The sequence below is a fragment of the Anser anser genome (genome assembly GCF_964211835.1).
Source record: "Anser anser genome assembly, chromosome: 2".
Taxonomy (NCBI): domain Eukaryota; kingdom Metazoa; phylum Chordata; class Aves; order Anseriformes; family Anatidae; genus Anser; species Anser anser.
This window is the reverse complement of record NC_139721.1, coordinates 108531936-108551999: the sequence shown is the minus strand read 5'-3', so window position 1 is coordinate 108551999 and position 20064 is coordinate 108531936. Positions and strand designations below refer to the sequence as shown.

Sequence of the window (20064 nt, the reverse complement as noted above, 5' to 3'; positions counted from 1 at the left end):
GAGAGCAAGGTGAAAAACAGAAGTGCCTCACCCTTCTGCCAGTCCTACAAGACACAGGTAGAAATACAACATGCTTTGAGGTGGTACTGCAATCCTGCACACCCTTGCACCGTGATAATACGTGTTCATCAGAGCCAGGCCTGTTGGCAGCTTCAGACGCTGTCTGCAGGGGAAGCCGCTGAGGCACAGTCAAGGGGAGGGCCTTGAACCTCTGGCAGGTGGCTCTGGGCCATCCAGCAAGGAGCAAAGCCCAACCCCTTCCTGTCACCCCCTTTAGATCATCATTTAGTAGGAGGCTGAAGACAAATTTTTTCCCTGAGATAAAATTTCTGGAATATTCTGTCCTTTACAGAGCTATTACTGCATGGCTGTAGGGCCTGCATCTTCTGTTCTTGATAGGATCTTACTCAGAAAATTACATTTCCTCCCATTTCAGAAAGCCCCGGGAACAAGATTTATACCCCATCAAGTCCACTGTGATACAAAGCTAAGAGGTTAAACATTAATGGCTTAGTTTTGGGTTACATTTTCACCAACCGAGGCTGAAGCTCTCTACTGCCCACAGAGCTCTTACAAGGGGCCTATGTGCAAATGATGAAGAAATGACCACACCAACATGGTAATGAGAGCAGTCGGCTATCAGCAGAACTTGACGTGATGTCTACAGACACCACAGCACTGAGAACAGCAGCTGTTACCAGGGCAAACAGCTGAAATAAAAGAGGAAGAAAGGCGGCTTGCAAATAACCGCCTTTGCTGGTCCAAATGGCTCTTAATACTCATTGTATAAAGATGCACTGTTGTTAACATCTGCTTGAAGCTAATCTGAAGAGTTGTTTGCAAATAGCAAAGCTGGTAAGCACCTGCTGCTTTAGGAAAGATGAACTTTTGCGGGCATGTAACGTGCTATTTTATTCCCAGCAGCTCTCACAAACACCACCCTATACAGAAAAGAAATGAATGGACTTTGTGAAGGGCACTTTAGTTGAAATTGGATAGGACTATACACAAGTATTGCCAGATACCAGAACAGTTTAAGAGTCTGGTTCAGAAATATTCTAGAGCCTGAGGCTCTAAGTGGTTTTAGAAAGGCGACTAAGAAAAGAAAACCACTTGCCTGTGACTTAGGTAGATAACATGGAGGTCTATGCATTAATTGGGGTCAAAACTAATCAAAAAAGAAAGTTCCTGGAGCCACTCCTCTAATCCGGTTTTAAAACTGTCCTTTGCATCAGCACGTTTGAGCACAGCACAGATGCCATCTCCCTGGCATGCAGGGAATGCAAGAAGTGCAAAGCGTTTGTTTGCTGCATTTCCAGTTCACTCCTGTGCCTTCTGTGCCCTTGTGAGAGCTTCCCCGAGCCACTCTTCTAGTACTGCTCTAGAAGTAAAACATGCTTCTAATTGCCCAGATCCTTTCCCCTCTCTGCCCCTTCTTGAAAAGTAAATGAGGCATTCTCCAGTTGCACAAAATCATATCCGAATTTGATTGATGTATTTAAAATCCTTCCATTTTGTTTGTGTTTTCGCTAGATAGTTCTCTCAGAGTTCTGGGAGAGAGATCATCCACTCCTCACAATTAAATTCCCTGAGTTTCCTTCCACTTTTGTTACCAGACATTCCAATACTTTTGTTGCCAACTGGGAAGCTGTCCATTGATACACTGCTCAGCAGCAGCATCTGAGCCTGGAGTCTACTGCATGAATCTGTGATGGCCTTTAACTTGACACTTGAAGCAAAAGATTGGTAGAGTGACCCACCATTCCATGCTGTGTGCAGAATACCCAGATAATTCCCACTTTTTTTTTTTTCTCTACTGTGTCTTTGCAGCCTTTGCAGAATTTATTTGGTGTTAATTACAAAGGAGCATCAGCTGCTTCTGCTTCCAGGTGACACTTGCTCCTCAAACAATGACTCTTTCACACACAAGTTTCTGGAAAATCACAGCACTGTACTGATGCATAAAGTGCATCACTTTATGCATCAGTACAGATGATACTGAAGCCATAAAGTGTCTTTCAGAGATCAGAAGTCCAAATTTTTATCTCAAGCCACAAGTTATTAACCACTACTGCCAGTACTACCATTAATCTACTCACATAGAGCATATAGAGTTCACAGCTGCATGTTCACACTACAGTGTGAAAGGTGAGTGCCATTTCTAGATAGCTAAGTATTTTAAAAAGCCCTGCGAATGCACTGTTCATAATTCTGGATAACCAGGACATAGTGAATACAGTTGCTATGGTTGCAGGCAACAGACAGGGAAGATCTCTAATGCACCTCAGGCAGCAATAACTGATTGTGCCGCTAAATCCACTTACGTTCATTTTTTACTATGGTAATTCACAGTTGTGCTGACTCTGCTGCAGGTAACATTACTGGTATGAGCACCAGCAGGAAGACAGGCACCGTAAATCAAGGGTCCAGTGGGGAAGATGCCCCCAGTCTAAAATAATAACCTTTAATTACTAGGCATGTATGCAGAAATTCTCAAACTTATCCATAAAACAATGGCATGTCTCTAAGAGACATCAGTATCTGGTTCTGGTATATCTTGACAAAAATTATAATCCATTCCTAAAGGGGATTCTTCTCCTTTGTTTACACTTGGTTAAAAACATTTAATAGCACAGAAGAGAACTCATTGCCTTAAGAGATCACGGATCCATTCAGGAACAAAAGACTGTGCTACTACGTCAGCTTCACCACTCACCTGAGTACCAGGAATTCAACGAGTCTTCCTTGTACAGTACAATTTTAATGCCGCTAATGTGACAAAGAATCTTGCAATGTATTTATCACTAATATATTTCGTAAGCAGCTCCTTCAAATGCAACCTAAGTCCTGAAGACCCATGTGCCAAGAGAAGGGTTACAATAAGACATTAATTAATGATATTATTACCCCTCTGTGCTACTCCAACTAGGGTCATACTGACTGAGAGGTGTGCGTGCAGTTAGGTACTCAAATGTGCCAAGCATTTTTATTTAAATTACGTTGAAGAATAAAAAACATGTGCAACTCAGCTCCTCTCCCATCATCAGTTTGAGATCACAGGCTAAAACTAGTCTACTTTTTAAAAAATAGCTACAGTTTTTACTCCTGTGAGATGCATAAACTGGATGAATACTTTGATGTTTCAGTTTAGAGGAAAGCAGAAAGGGGTGGCATCATAAAAAATTAATAATACTCTCTGAGTCCAGCTAAGCAATATTTATTTCCAGTATTGATTACCAGGGATGCATTTTTAACAAGCTGTATCTCTTAACAAAGGTAGCCAGTTAGAGGAGCTGTGACTCTGTAAGTCCCTGTCATTTTTCCATCTGCCCACCTAATGAATATGTATTAGTTCAATGCACAACACCTGTATAGGTAGCTAAATTCATCAGAACCAATCTAATTTTTCACAACCATTCTTCTAAAACAGCCTTTGCTCTGCTGCAGAGGTGCTGTCTAGATGAGCAGTTTCTGGAATCAGAGTGACACTTAGTGGCAGGACGGAAAAAGTGACTCTCAGTTTCTCAGATTCATTCTGTCTTTTCTATTAGTAGGGCGCATAAAATTTTAATCGGCTTATTATCAGTATTTCCTGTTTGTTTGATAATATTATAGATGAGCATTACAATTCAAACCAAAACATGTACTTTTGATTATGCAAACTAATAGAATGATTGGTTTACTTACTTTATCGAGGCCCCTCACTCATAATTCATGTGCTGCTGTGATCTTCTGTAATTGAAAAAAAGAAAAAAGAATTGGAGAAATCAAAAAAATACTGAATTTCATAAATAAATGACTTGAATGACCATAGCTTTGCACTCTGCTACAATCTGAATCTTTGCAGATCATTTGAACAGTCTGAAGAACAGCATTTTACATCTGTTATACACTTTAGCACCTTTCTTATGTATAACTGACAGCTCATCGTCCTCCCAATTATTTGTTGGACAGAACATTTTCTGTATGTTTCTGAATGCACATCAAGTTATGGTTTACTGAATATGGTATCTGAAAAGAAGGAGACATTTTCACTTTTACATATGGTAAGTGCTTATGTATCACTTATCGTATGTAAATATAATAAATCATGGAATCGTTATGATTAAAGATATTTAACAATAGTCTTCACACGCATTTTGTAGAAACATTTTAGGTGCAGGGGTTCTGCAGCAGAGTAGCAGTGTGGTCTACCAGCCTTTCCGGCCTTGTTTTCATTGCTGCAGGGAAGATTCATAGCATTAAGTTCAGTGACGGTGCCAGACCTTCTGAGCCTGTGGCTGCCTGGAGTCACTGAAACCCACAGTTACCCTCGGACGTTAATAAGTAAGAGCTATCATCATACAATGTTCCTTGAAAAGCTGTTTAAAAATAATTTCCATCTATCTGACACAGGGCCCTGTTGCATCACACATGTCCCTGAGATCCGTTCTAAGCAGTGGGCCGTGCCTCTCTCCACCACCTCCACCGCCGCCGCCACCACCTGGACCTCCTCCCATCTTTGATGCAGAAACCGCCAAGGATGAAGGAACGGCATCTCGCTCAGCCCTGTTTGCACAGCTTAACCAAGGAGAGGCAATTACCAAAGGTCAGGAGAAAAGAAAACAAATTTTGACCCTTGAGTCAAACTACATCAACAGCTGCTATATGTACCGCCCCAAACTGCACCAGTGTTTTCAAATTACGTTTAGGCAACTCAGATCTTTCGAGGTTTGCACTGAGCCTGGTAGATGAGACTGCAGAGCAAAACTTCCTTTAGAAGTAACAGCGCTCAGACTTGTTCAGCATTCCTGAAATTCACACCATTTATGTAGAAGTCTCCATATAATTTTAAGGCAACCAAGCTAGACTTCTTCAATCCCCAGCAGCTGGTGAACCTCGAAGCTGCAATTGTGATCAGAGTGTATTCTCATTTCTGATTCACAGTCAGTGTACCAACCTGTGACAAAATGTGTTCCATGTTAAGTGAGAAGGTACGGCTCACAGAGCAGTGTGATAATGCTTCTTGTATTAATACTGGACAGTTGTAATTAAAGCAGATGGCTGTGAGTTTAAATACGTACAATTGATAAATCAGCCTTTAATGCGGTACGAATAGGTCAGATTAGAAAACGAATCTCGGTTTTATGGATGTAAAATTATGCAATAGCAAGCTTACAGAGCTCTCTACAGACGGAGAAGGACTAGAAGACATTGCTGCATTTCCTGTTAAAGCTTTAAGAGAGCCATCCACAGGCTTTAAATAGGTTTTATGTGAATTGCTAAAAATATGTGTGCAGTTACATTTTAGGTGGTTACCTAGGCAAATCTTGAGGAAATCAAAAATGTAAATTCATGGGATAATTTAACCCAACCGCAAATGATTTAGATAGTATCTTTCTTATTTAAATATGAATACCCTTAGGACAAGAAAACAGACTGTTTTACAAGCACCTTTTTTTTTAAGGGCTTCGACATGTCTCTGATGACCAGAAGACTCACAAGAACCCCAGCCTACGTGCCCAAGGTCCATCCGTTCGTTCTCCCACGAAAAGCCATACTCCAAGTCCCACCTCCCCCAAGAATTCCCCGCAGCAGAGCCATGCCCCTGTCTTGGAGCTAGAGGGAAAGAAATGGAGAGTGGTGAGTTCCAGCCACACCTCTGTATTGCACCTGAACACTGCAAACCTGCTTGAGCAGTGGACGTCTTGCAAAAGGTTGTCCATGATCAAGATGCGACTAATCAAAGTTGCAGCTAAAAATGGGCTAATTCTGTATTGCTCAGCCTTGCTGCAGTTTAGCCATTAGTATTCTCTAGAAACTAAAGTTAATTCATCTGCCTCTGAGAATCTGAGACAATTCGTCTGAACAGGAGAATGTCACAGGGTCACAGAATCACAGAATGGCTGAGGTTGGAAGGGAGCTTTGGAGACCCCTAGTCCAAGCCCCCTGCCAAGGAGGGTCACCTTGAGCACACTGCATAGGATGGCATCCAGGCAGGTTTTGAGTATCTCCAGAGGAGACTCCACAACCTCTCTGGGCAACCTGTTCAGTACTCTGTCACCCAACAGTAAAGAAGTGTTATCTCATATTCAGCCGGAACTTCCTGCACTTCAGTTTGTGCCTGTTGCTTCTCGTCCAGTTGCTGGGCACCACTGAAAGGAGCCTGGCCCCATATTCTCAACGCTCTCCCTTCAGATATTTATACACATCAGTAAGATCCCCTCTCTGTTCTCTCTTCTCCAAGCTAAACAGGCCAAGCTCTCCCAGTCTCTCCTCTTGTGGCGAATGCTCCAGCCCCTAATCACCTCAGTAGCCCTCTGCTGGACTCTCTAGTAGCTCCATGTCAAAATCAGACGGTCCCCCAGAAACAAATCCAGTGGAGAATTCAATTAAAATCCCTTCTTGCAGGCCACTCTTATGAAAGAACAGTATTATCACAGAGCACTTTCTCCATCTTTGTTAACAAAGAGTTGTTGGAAGTACAGATTTGTTTTCATCACCCATTCCATGCAAGGACCTCTCCCGTGCTTAAAAGTGCAGACAGAAGTGTTTTCCTTTTGCTCAGTCTTCAGATGGAAAAAGATTGATTTGTTTGTTATACCAAAGCATCTGAGTGAAAAGTCACGTCGCTGTGTTGGTTAAAAGAGGGAGGGAACAATACGCAGTGTAGTCATGCAGAAGTTTACACAGTCATCACCGCGGAGTTAAGTTTGCACAAGGTGCAGTCACAATTTGCCGGGGTTATTTCACATTAGGGTTATAGCACCTGGAACTTTCCTTGTGGATCCCTAGGCTTTCCTTCACATCCATCGAGTGTAAATGTCCCTTTTATCTCCACAATGAAAGAAAACTTCTCCACGTATTGCTCCTTATTTTATGTGGTAACGGTTTATGGCACCTGTTCGCAATACCCCATGTAGACCACATTTTGGGGCATGGAAACTTGGTCTGCTCTTCAGGCTGCCAGTTCTATGCTTAATGGGAGCCAGGCAACAGTTTCGTGAGTGCATTTTTAAATCGCTGGCAGCATGACATCTTTGCTACAAAACTAATGTTTTCTTGTTTGTTTGTTTTTTTCTCTTGGTCTGTGCCAAGTTCTTCAGTTCTAAAATACACACAGGTGCCACCTGAGGCTGAATTAGGTGAAATATCCCATCACCAAGCAGATCCGATTTTTAAGCCACTGGCAGGATATCATTCTATTGTAATGGTGCAATGACTTGAGGATACGCTGTGCTGAACTCTGTCTGACTGTTAGTCAGTTAAAGGCAACCAAATAAATAAACTTTCTTTTGAAATAGGAATATCAAGAGGATAAGAATGACCTGGTCATTACCAACACTGAACTCAAGCAAGTGGCCTACATTTTTAAGTGTAACAAATCTACTCTTCAGATAAAAGGAAAAATCAATTCAATTACTATTGGTGAGTGGATAGCTCAGCTGGGCTTGAAATGCCAATCTTGAAAAAACTGACTTATGTGATTCATAATGCATCTGAATCATTCCATTCATTTTAATGGACTGGTCACCAGTGCTCAGCTATGCAGTACAAGACTGGGAATTTTTGTAGTTGATGCAGCAGGTGTGCATATGTTTGCTTTTATCTCACCTTTCCTATTTATGATTGTTTTTATTTTAGACAACTGTAAAAAGTTTGGCCTTGTGTTTGACAACGTTGTGGGAATCGTGGAAGTGATCAATTCCAGGGATATTCAGATTCAGGTAAATATCTATTTGAAAAACAAAGATAGGAAGAGAAAGAGAACAAGCAGAAAGAAAAAGCCCAACATGTAGCCACAAGAGATCATTAAAAACTCCTATGAGCACACCAAGAATGAGCACACCAAGAATAAGAGACTGATGCATCTAAACCTATCTTCATATGCACTAAATTTTGCCGAGGTATTAGAAAGTGCCTATGAAAACTATTGAGCATTACTGAATAAACCTCATTTAGTCCAGCACCTTCTGGTTCCAGCGAAGCTGAGAGATCTATACACTAGACGTGTTATTACTTCTAGCCCTAATTTTGTTGCTTTCATGGTAAACAGCTCCTGGCACTTGAAAGTCTAGTGGTGCTTCACAGAACAAATGCTGGCAGTTAGCTAATTGCTTTTTAAGCCTAGAAGCTGGTTATTTTTCTTTCTTTCTTTCTTTTTTTTTTATTCTCTCAAGGAAAATGTTCAAATGGACTGTTAAAGGACAGCTAAATGACAGAAAGTGAAAGTAGGCACTGGGATTTTGAGAATCTCCCCTGCTAGCAACATGACACATTACAGGAGTAGATAATGTAGACATTTGCCTAGAAATGGGCTGTGAACCTCTACTGATCTCGTCTTTGACAACCAGTGAGCAAAGCTTCATCAGGGATCATCTTCCTTTGTGGTTCTTGTGAAATGAAAATACACATATTTTTAATCCATCTATTGCCCTCTCTGTAGGGGACATTGCCCCATTCAATACAGAATCACAGAATTGTAGGGGTTGGAAGGGACCTCGAAAGATCATCGGGTCCAACCCCCCTGCCAAAGCAGGTTCCCTAGAGCAGGCTGCCCAGGTAGGCGTCCAGACAGGCCTTGAATATCTCCAGAGAAGGAGACTCCACAGCCTCCCTGGGCAGCCTGTCCCAGTGCTCCGTCACCCTCACCGTGGAGAAGTTCTTTCGCATGTCGGTGCGGAACTTCCTGTGCTCCATTTTGTGGCCATTACCCCTTGTCCTGTCCACACAAACCACTGAAAAGAGGTTGGCCAAATCCCTCTGTCTCCCACACTTAAGGTATTTATTCCCAGGCAGCCTGCCTGACATTTATGGCACTTCACTCATTCAGTTCCAGAGGACTGACCATACATGGTCTAATACTGGGCTGTGTCCAACCAACACAATCTAGTCTCAGGAAAGGCCTTTGGGATGTATTAAGTGAAGTACATCTTTAGGATGTATTTCACTTAACTGGGATGTATTTTAGGTGAAAAGGAAATGAAATGTGAATTAAATTATATTAAACTGCCAGTCATGATGAAAGGTGAGGTCTTTTGCTTACAAGGCTATGCCTGCTGTATGACTTTCAATGTAGACAATCCCACTCCATGCTTCACAAATGCTGGTCACAGCCACCACGGTAAAAAACAGCAAGGTGTTTTTTTTCATATTTTGAAACTCTTGCAAGTGATTGACATTGCTACCAGCTGTGCATCATTTTCTGAACTGTAACAAGCAGTTTTATTCATGATCACTACATGTCTTCTTATGGCATAGGCTGTTAAAGATCCCACGCATTTGAGTGTTTTTAAAAAAATAAATAATTTTTATCATTACCGCCAGAACTATTCATGAGAGATGAAAAATTCATATGTAATGAATAGAAAAAACACAGCTTGTTAATATTCAAACAAAGGGGAAATATCTTTTCTAAGAACAAAAATTCTTTTGATTAAGCAGGTTCTATGAATATTGCATAAGGCTTCTACGCCATAGAGCGGAGTGGAGTTCCACTTAAAAGTCTGGCTATAAGCTGCTTGAATCAGCCAGCTTTTGCAGGGTTTGAGCATGCCAAGTGCTCAGAACCTCGATTTTCTCAGTATTTGAAGACCTGAGCTCATAAATTGCAAATATGTGATCCATTAATGCAACAAATTTCAGTAAATTCACCCTACAGATTTTGCTATAGTAACTTCAATGCCATTCTGCTTCACTCCCCTTTTTCCCAGTGCCATTTTATTTCTTGCCTGATGTTTGCAAAAACTGTTACATTAAACACACCCTCCCTTTGCTCACTGTTGCATGACATCCTGTTGAAGAAAAGAAAGATCAGTTTAGGATGCATTAAAACATAGAACAGACATAGAACTTGGGATCCAGGTGGGATGCAAAGGACAGACGACTTGCTCTTCGTTTGCTGTCACATTTAAGGAACTGAAGCTGAAATTATATTCTTAATTTGAATAATGAGGGACTCTTTTTTTTTTGTTGTTTGCAAGTATGTATCTATCACATGCTGTTTCTGCTTTATGGCTCAAAATAACCTTTGCCCTTTTGATACACTATCCAGAGTGTATTGCTGTGCCTGGCTCCTGCCAGAGAGGGCAGGAGGAGGAGGAATTTTTACTGACAACTGTGAGGCAGCCAGTTAGCCAGGTAGAAATCTTTTAATCTGCAGAACTGTAAACAAGAGAAGATTTATTTCCCTTTCTCCCCTCAAGTAAATCCTTTGCTTGCTTTTAAGGTGACATAAGAAACATCTTTAAAGATTTAATTAAATTGATCTCGGTACTTTTTTTAGAACTGAATCTTGCCTGAAGGGGATAAAAACCCTTTGTGTGCTCTAAAACCCTTTGTGTGCTGTAAAACCTGGAAGAGCTTTGAAGTCTTTAGAATGCATCACAAAACACTTGTGAGTGGTGCTGTAGGCTGGGATCTTTCATTTGCCCAGAATGGGTTGGAGTTGACGTGTTTGGTTTCTTACCAGTCTCACTGATGAACGAGGTGAACACTGCCTAAGCTTCAGCAGAAAAATGTCACTGGAAGTAGAGAGAATGGAGAAATCACTTTCATCCAACCATATATTAAAAGTTTGCTGTGTATTATAAGTTTGCTGTTGCATATAGATCTTTGTCACCACCGCCAGGAATTTCATTGCCTAACAAACGGACAGCTTCCATCTCAAATATAAGCACCGTGCAGGCAGCTGACATACAGATGAGACGCTGGTGGCCAAAACTAGACCTGCAGGCAGTAAGGATTTTATTAATAGTATCTGTGTTTGCTTTTCAAGATTTGTTAATATTTCCTTCTGCAGGTGATGGGGAAAGTGCCGACCATTTCTATTAACAAAACAGAAGGCTGCCACATCTACCTCAGTGAGGAATCATTAGATTGTGAGATTGTGAGTGCCAAATCCTCTGAGATGAACATCCTCATCCCCCAAGATGGTGATTATGTGAGTGAGATTATTTTGGAAGATTTTCTCCCCCTACCCAACTTGCCTTGGTAGCTAAAACTGCTAGGAAAGCAGGAGCTAACATACCTCATGTATTAACCTCACCAAAAAAAATGGTTCAAAACAATTGAATTTCTATGTACCAATATCTCAGTGATTAGTGCAGAAAATGTCTTTTTTTTTTTTTCTGGGTTACAAAGTAATTTCAAAGATTAGACATTATTTCTTCCCATTTTGACAGGTGATGGCTTCATCTCCTGTCCATTTATTTTTATTTTTTAAATTGGTAACTAAACATAATCTTTGAAAGAAACTCACTTCACACATAATATGAGAGCACTCAAGCCTGAAGAGGATGATGCTAAAGCTAAGCTAAATATATTACTACTACAGGTGAAATAATAGTGTTATATACTCGTTTTTTTCTAAAGCTGTTATATGGGTAGCATCTGTCCTACTTTTTCTAGTATTTTTCAAAATGTTGTTCTCAGAAGTCACTGAAACATGAGGATTGCATTTGCCGATGCAAAGGCTCCTTCTTTGTTCTAGTGAGACTTTCCTCCTCAGCCCTCCAGCATTTCTAATAAAGTCATGCTCTGTTGCTTCACACACCAGCAAGAGATCACGGAGGTAAAGTGTACTCATAATAGTTTAACAAGAGAAGTTTTAAAATTGCACTGAATGGCTGTAGACAGAATTTCTCACAAATCTTTCACTCTGGAATATTTACAGTAGAAGAGTTTAGGCTTTATAAAAGAAAATACGTGATGAGAATTTGGATGCTCCCCATTTCCAAAAGTGACTATTGGATGCCTGTCTTCAGACAACTAAGGGAACAATTTTCAGTGGGTCCATATTCACCTACTTCTTAAATAGAAGAAAGGTCTCTTTGATGAGTTTCTCCCCAAAACACCAGTAATATATGAATTTACTGGCTATCAAAACACCATGAGATCTGAAAGAAAAAGTCCTTCCCTCCACACTTCCGTTTACTGGGATCTGAGGAAGACCCATGGATCTCTTCTGCTTTCACTGCACACATGGAATGGACGGAGACTTTTTTCAAAGTTCTGCTTTGTGTTGTGTATCCCATAAGGGATGCCGTGTCTCTTGAAGTATATCCCATGTAAAATGATAGGATGTTTTTTTCAGATATTTTTCTTCTGTATCATATTATTGTTTTCCTCCTTAAAATTAGTCTCCTCACTAAATCTCCACGTTGAAATCCTTTCTACTGTCTTCCAGGTCAGTCACTGATGGAGTCTAAGGTCATTTCTGGCATGAGGTTTATTTAGTTAGTTGTTCCAAATAATGGCATGAGAGGGCTTATGACAAAGCAGCACCATCCCAAGGCTATTTGAAACTGGGTAGCAATAAGGCCTTTTCCTGTGTGGCATTGTAAAATAGCTTCCTAGGATAATGAGGAAAGCCTCTCTGTAATCCTAGCATGTCTGAGCTATCAATGCTTTGTCAGTCATGTAGCACTAACTGGTATTCCATCAGTTTTCAGGAGGTATCCACTGTTTATCTAACCATCGCTGTTGCTTTTTTTTCTTACCAGAAAGAATTTCCGGTTCCTGAACAGTTCAAGACAGCGTGGGATGGATCTAAGCTGGTCACTGAACCTGCAGAGATTGTGGGTTAATTTCCTAACACCACGCAGCACTTGCTGACCATGATCAGACCATAGCCAGCATAAGCAAAGCAGTAATGTAAAGAACTAGGAACAGCAGTAGTTGCTACTGCTGTGATAGGCCTTCAAGCATTAGCTCTGCATGCTAGAAACAATAACTCATCTGGCACGCTTTTGTTAGGCATCCCAGTATTTTTCAGGTTTCCACAGTTTGCCTTCACTTCCTATTTTAATTCTAAATGATGTCATGTGAATGCAATGCAGTAACGCCCCCACCCTCCAGGCACACCATGGGTTTGAAATACTTAAAGCCGAAATTCTGCATGATACACTTTGTTATCATATTGCTTCAGTGCATTCCTTTTTATGTTTTTGCTAATCAAAAACAGCATTAAGACTCTATGACGTTTATTTTTAGCTGTTAAGCTATTTCGGTACGATGCAGTAAAAATGTTCCCCTAGAGAGAACTACTGGCTCCTCGTAATTCTTTGGCAATCATAATGGGTTTTTGGTTTGTTTTTTAAGCAAGCAAAAAAGAACAACCTTCAGCCATACGTTTTGCTAATGGAAGATGAAAAAACGTGATATTTTAATCAAACACTTTTCTAATATGTATATTTAGAAGATCCCTATGTTTTCAGTGAAGACAGATTTTATTATGGTACACACAGACTTGCTGTTGCCCTCTCATTTCTTGCAAATCAGTAATTCTTTCTAAACTAAAGCCTCATCTAAGTTAAAACCTTGCAGCAGATCACTTGAAAGTTTTTTGATACTCGGGTATCTTTTTTCTTTTGTTTTTGAGACAGTCTCCCATTCTTTAAAATTTCACATTGTATCTCGCATCCTCTTCAGAAAACTGAGAGAGGCATACATCAGATACCACTTAATTTGCTTGCTAATAATCTTCCTTTAAGGTGTTGCTATTGTGGCTCCTATTCATTAAAATATCCTTCTGTTTCTTCCCTGCATTTGTAAGCCTTACTTAGTTTCAAATATGGCCATGAAGCAAAGCCAGGAATTTATGTCAGTAGTTGAGCCCCAATAAAGGCCCTGTTTAGCCCTTTGATTCTACTTTATAGTCCCTACTGTACATGCTTTTTTAACAAAGGTGGAGTATTGTATACATTTGTACTATTTCAGCACATAGTACCAATAAAATTTTAAAAATTTAAAGTCAGCATATGTTTTTGATCACTTGTAATACTTTGTAATGGTGAAATCACAGTAAGATGCTTGCAGAGCTAGTTACAAGCTAAATTTTGTGCCTAATTTAAGTTGAAAGTACATTAATCCTTGAGGGTTTTTCAGTATCTTTGACTGTAAACCCAGTACAATGTAACAACCAGTAGTGCACATTCCGCAAGGTTTTGCTATCTGATGTTGAATCTATGTGTATAACGTGTTTGCTTTAGTACATACCATTTTTTCAACAGTAAAATTCTTATGAAATAAAAAGGAAAATGTACTTGTTTAAATACAAAGTTGTTCAGAGCTTGCCGTATTGTACTCTTGGTCCTATATGATTTCCCCTTCTTAAATGCTGCTTCAAAGGCTTAACAGAGAACAAGTAGCTCCTCCTCCCGTCTCGTTGAACATTGTCACTTCTGCTGCCATAATCCACCGGGCAGTGGATAGCGGCTATTCTGCAGGCTAGCAGATAAACCTGGAATTTCGTGCATATGACTTCAGTGACAACCACAGAATCCAGCTTTCCATGATTCTCGTTTTTAGGTACACCTGTATTTTCCAGATATTATGTTTAGGGAGATGGTCATAACCTGGTGCAAGTTTATCAGGTTTGCATTCTATTTTTTGCTTTTCCCATTGTTTCCCTGTGTGGCCATGGATGTGTCCCTCCTGTGTTAACAAACTCCACAAGCGGTCCACTCCACATTTCACTTGGATGTGCTTCATATCTGAAAAGAGGGCATTGCATACTTGTTGTGATAATAGGATTGTTGAAGGATTGTTTAATCTTGAAATCATAATTTGCTCCATAAAATAATCTCATTCTGGAGCTTTCTGACCTGAAATACTGACTCTGTTTTTATCTAGCCTCAAATAGGGACGAAGTCATATCACAAAGACAGGAAGCCACATGCTGCCTTGCAGGTGTGATACAAAACGAGTATCAAAGGTTTAATGATAAACAGAAAGCAGTGAGACAGCTCTGCCTTACTACACAAATTCCTTTGGTTCTTGAGAAAGACTTAAAAGACTTAGAAAGACTGCCCCCCTCCCGAACAAGCTGCGTGATGGCTGGTTTACCTGCCTGAGTCTTCTGTTAAACATCTGAAAGCAAACTCCCTTGTGGCTAGGCCTTCTCACTAACGCTCACACTCCTGCAACGTGCAAGACCCAAATACAACTTTTGACTGGTTTGCTACCAGGAGGAAGTCTCATGCAGTAACACTGTGTGCCTGACAGCCTGAACACACCTTAGAGCTTGGTCAGAGAGCACGGCTTTAAAAGATAAGGCAGAAGGCATAAAGGTAACTGCTGGCAACTGGAGAAAAGGCTGATGAGATCATGCAGTGTTAGACACCAGAAAAGTGGAATGGGAGACAGACGTTGTAAATATGCAAACATCTTTTATCCAGTTTGCATAGTCAGCTACGGGATACAAATCTGTGACCATGTTCTGTCAGCTCCAATCCTCACGAAAAATATTTGCCATACTTTTTCAGTAGATTGTTCTCTGCAACCTGTCTTCAAAAATATAAAGGAATTCTACATGAACAAAACAAATCCAAGGCTCTGGTTCTACCCCACGTGAATTTGTGTACAATTAAATGTTAAAAGCCCCTTTTCTGAAAAATCAAGTATGCCATGAGTTAGAAATAATCATGTGTGTTTAATGGCTGACTCCAGCAAGGAGTGAACGGTCACTTCTTGTTACTGCATGCCCTCACACAAGATATGCCGCTTATTTCGGCTTGTTCTGTATCAGTTCTGCACTGCTGTAAAACGGTGCTTGTGCTCTAAATCTGTCAAAACAGAAAACAGTACCTTTGGTGCATATATTGTTATGGAACAAATGTGTCTGGTGTAATTATCCCGTTCATTTTTATAAGCCTGCATGGGTCAGATATTCACCAGGCTGTGAATCAGCGGTAAAATACATAAAAAAAGAGCAGGAGATTTTAACTGTGTTCAAATGTAAAAAGCATTTTCCCTCTGAGAAGCTTCCACAGATCTCATACTTTCTGAAACGGAACCTTAAACAGAGCCTCATGAAGTGCCACAAGGGGAAGTGCCAAGTCCTGTGCCTGGGGAGGAGCAGCCCTCGGCACCAGGCCATCCGTGTAGACCAGCCTGGCAGAAAAAGGGCCGTGGGGTCCTGGTGGACACCATGCTGAACGTGAGCCAGCAACGTGCCCTTGCCACAGAGCAGGGCAACGTGTTGCCAGCACATCGAGGGACGTGATCTTTCCCCTCAGCTCAGCACAGGTGAGGCTGAATACATTGCCTCATGCAGGGCCAGGGGCATGGAGTGAAACACAGGAGGCTCCCTCTGAACATCAGGAAGCAATGTTTTGCTACCAGGGAGGCAGAGCACGGGTGCAGGTTGCCCAAAGAGGTTATGGAGCCTCCCTCCTTGGAGGTACTCAGAAGCCATGGTGCTGGGCAGCCTGCTCGAGGTGGCCATCCTGAGCAGGGTGGACCAGATGGCCTCCAGAGGTCCCTTCCCTCCCCGGCCAGTCTGTGGGTCTGTGACAGTAGTTTAGCTGATCAGAATATCGCTTACTGAGGATTACTGGAAATTAGAGGCACCGAGGTAGTGACTCCATGCATCCACCAGATGGCAGAAACCAGCTGAGGCCCTGGCAATCGCAAATTTACCGTCAATGAAAAAGTGCTGGACTACACCATCTGCAGGGGCCGTGTACACCGTGCATCAAGGAACTGGGAAATCCTACTCTCCAAAAGTCCCTGTTAAGACATTGAAAGACTACGTTGATTTTAAAATGATCATCTCGGTACAAGGAGAAGGCTTGAGTGGGATGAATAAGGAAGAAGAAAAACTATCTACTCATTACGAAAGATTAATCTAAGATTTTGAACGCCACTAATCATACTTCCACTAAAAGCACATCTCATTAAAAATACCTGATTGAACATAAAACTAATATTTAGCAGAGCTATTGAAGATTAAAAGGTAAGTTATTTCAAGTGTGCATTTGAAAATCTGAATACTTGTCAGTGTCCTAGGGAATTAGGTATTTGTTAAGGCTTCCCAGTGCCATAGCTGTTACTCATAGTTCTTACTATTTTTTGAGTCCTTGCTGTTTCTGGATCTGCATGAGTTCCTTCAGTGTTACTGTACTAAATGCATCTTCATGGATCTGTGCATCGTATTTCCTTCCTGGAGACACCTGTCCATCTGAAATCCTTCAGGGTCTCAACTCAGTATTCACCCTTAATGCACTCTCCTTCCATGCTATTCTAAAATGTGCAAGGGGCTGCCACTTTTTTTCACAGACAACTGGAGCTAATGTGCACTTGACTACATGACGTGCTAGCAAGCAGAGCAGTTATCAAGGACCTCTCAGATGGGTTCATTGCCCCTGCTGGAGGTGGTCTGGGCCCATTCCTGTGAGAATATCACCCGTAAGTGGCTACTGCCCTCAGAAGGTGTCCATAACCAGGCACCTGACACATGAAGCAGTCATTAGGTGAAAATCACAAGTAGCACACCCTGAAGAATGTCCTGGCTACCAGAAAACAAGAGCCTGCTCCCTCTTTCTGGTTGAAATAATCCTGAAAAAATCTTTTTGGGTGCCAAATTTTCATAGAATAGACAACACTCTACTTCACTGTCCCAAACTCTGTGGTGACTTTCTAGGCATAACCCTTCTTGCCAAACTCTTGCTGCATGCCAAGGACTTGACCTGAGTACCACCAGCCACCAAAGACCTTTCTTCTCCGAACTGCTAGCTCCACCCAGCCAGTGCTGCTTCAGTGGAGGCAGGCTCATACTTCCTCACTGGGCACAGTAAAAAACTGTGTTTACTTAACTGCTGTTAGGTAATTAAGCAATTGATAAGGCTTCCCAGTGGCACAGCTATTATATCTCCCAGACTCCTAAGTAAAGCTCTTTTCTGATTGCTCTTCATTCAAATCAGGTCAAGGCAAAAGGCAAATAAAAGAATTTGCACACAACTCTTAAAACAGACAATACTGCTAAAAAGGCAACCACACTAGAAACCTACGTACCCTAAGATGAAAGTGGAAAAGTTCCTTTTTTTCTCTAATTTATGTTTATTTATTTATTTATTTATTTATTTTATTAAATGTGACCATGAGGATACTGATATCTGTATGTATCACACCTGAAGCTGCATGTTAGAAAGAAAATGTCTCAGCAGGCCATGGTAGCTTGAGAGCCAATCTCCCCTCCAAAATCCTCAGTTGAACATGACAGCCTGGTTTCACAGTGAAAGGCTAAACTGATTTAATTCAGGGGACAGCTGTGCAGTAGATTCCTCTAAAATTAAATATATAGTGCTTTACTTTCTACTTAGGCAAATGCATACACTGTTTTTCTGTTCAAGTTTAATGTTTTGTACTTGTGCTTGACCCAGCAAGGGGTAGAGTTCTCACTCTGTGGTGACCCTGCAGTTTCAGTAGCGAAGAATCTCTATAACCAAGATTTGTGTTTAATTTTACTCTATACATACATATACAAATGTGGCACAAATGCTTACATAGCATGAAGGTATGAAAGCTGCTCTTCACAGCAATTAGCTGCTTTGTAATGACAAGAGGTTGCTGCTGATTAATGGCCACCAGTTCTCATCCAAGGACTCTTTAGAATAGAGTCCTGTTACTCTCCTATTACTAGGACACTTTAAGGTGAGGCAGATGTGATCTGAATCCCCCAGGCAAAGAAGGAATTGAACTTTTCATACATCCAGATGAATGCTTCAGCAAACCCTTGGTTTTAAAAACTGGTTAAGACCTTGCCTTGAGAACAAGATGCTTTGTTCAAAAATGAACAAAGAAGCACTGCTGTAACTCCTAATAGCTAGATTTAAAGCAAACCAGTGCTCTGTTACTTCCTCTTGATTATAAAAGGCTTCCCACTCAAAAGTGATAGATTGGGCTTTTCAGCACTTACCCACAAGGAAAGAGCTTAAGATTCATTTCCAGATTCCTCCTAAAAGCTGCAATATCTGCTTTTAGGTGTTTACCTCCCTTTCAAAAGGTTTCCTATTGCCTAAATCTCTTTTATAGAGAAGAGGATATTTAACGGTCAATGCACTCAACCACTTATTTTCATCAACCAGTACAATGAACTACCCAAGATCATTCCCCTTTCTGACTCTGCTCACAAGAGAAGGCACACTAAAGTAGGGAGAAAAGAGTGATACAGAAGGTCGTGCGTACTCCCATCACTTGTGGCAATCGCACAGCTGCGAAACAAGACTTTTTGTGCTCAGAAAGGCAGTGAGTTCCCCACCACCTGCACGCCTTGTTGTTACAGCACCTCTTTATCATATGCAGCATAGAACAGAATAATTTGAACACCTGCATTATACAGAATTTCTGAATTTGTGGGTTATTTTTTTGAGGAAGAAGAACTAAACGCTACTGACTGAAAAAAATGGGAATGAAGAAATACTGCATTGTTTGTCTCCTCTACCTTTTCCTCTCCTTCTCCCTCTCATCAGTGATTCAGTTTCACCTTGAATACCCAGCGTAACTATACAGCGAATCCCAACTGGTTATGGGATTACCTAAATGGTATGGGATTACCCTAAAATTTACATGTGACTGGCAACATTATGTGAAACCTGTGAAACCTTGTAATTGTATCTACAGATCTGATCTGGCCTGACACTTTCATCTTGATGGGCTTGTGGTGAAAACCCAATTTAAAAACAGTGAAATTATTTTCATCACTATAGCTTTTTCATTTTCATTCATCACTATAGCTGATGAAGGACAAGGTGAAATGTTATAAAGGAGGAAGCTCTGCTATGCTACCTCTATTTTTTCCAAGCTAGATTTTCATCAGCAGTTAATAGCCACATTAAGATAATGTATTTTGGGGTTTCTTACACGTGATTGTGGAACTCTTGGAAGTATTCTTTTTTTCACAAATCCACACTCCTTGCCCTTGTCTTTCATCAAATGGTCACCTCTAAGCTATCACAGTGCATGGTTTTCTTTTGTACACCTCTATCTTTCTTCTATTTCTTCCTTCCTTACTCTCATTCTGCATTGTTCTTCCTAGTCATGCTAAAACTCGCTGTATTTCCCAGATTGGCTACCCATATTGATTTTGCCCAGGTCTATGTTACAAAACACATGCCATTAGAACCCTATCTACAAAATGTGTGCCAGAAGATACGATTTCAATTAATTAAGGTGGTACAGGCTATTTGCCAAGCACTTTGCCAATTCACCTCAGCTTGCCTACACCAGAGGCTTACACCACAGAAACTACTTCAGCTCTTAAATGAGTTGGGGGTGCATGGGGATACAGCCTGAGAGAGGGTG

The 20064-nt window shown here is 41.0% G+C and overlaps 1 protein-coding gene across 3 annotated transcripts in view; it reads left to right on the top strand.

Annotated features, from left to right (window-relative positions):
- The window catches only part of CAP2 (cyclase associated actin cytoskeleton regulatory protein 2), a 65175-nt gene extending 51136 nt beyond the window's left edge, over positions 1-14039 (top strand). For all 3 annotated transcript variants that reach the window (XM_083826831.1, XM_083826832.1, XM_083826830.1), the window contains exons 8-13: positions 4396-4588; positions 5447-5622; positions 7284-7407; positions 7624-7706; positions 10781-10921; positions 12483-14039. In XM_083826831.1, coding sequence (XP_083682957.1) covers positions 4396-4588; positions 5447-5622; positions 7284-7407; positions 7624-7706; positions 10781-10921; positions 12483-12566 — 801 coding nt within the window. In that variant the 3' untranslated portion in view covers positions 12567-14039. The remainder of the gene's footprint in view (positions 1-4395; positions 4589-5446; positions 5623-7283; positions 7408-7623; positions 7707-10780; positions 10922-12482) is intronic.
- The last annotated feature ends 6025 nt before the right edge of the window (positions 14040-20064 follow it).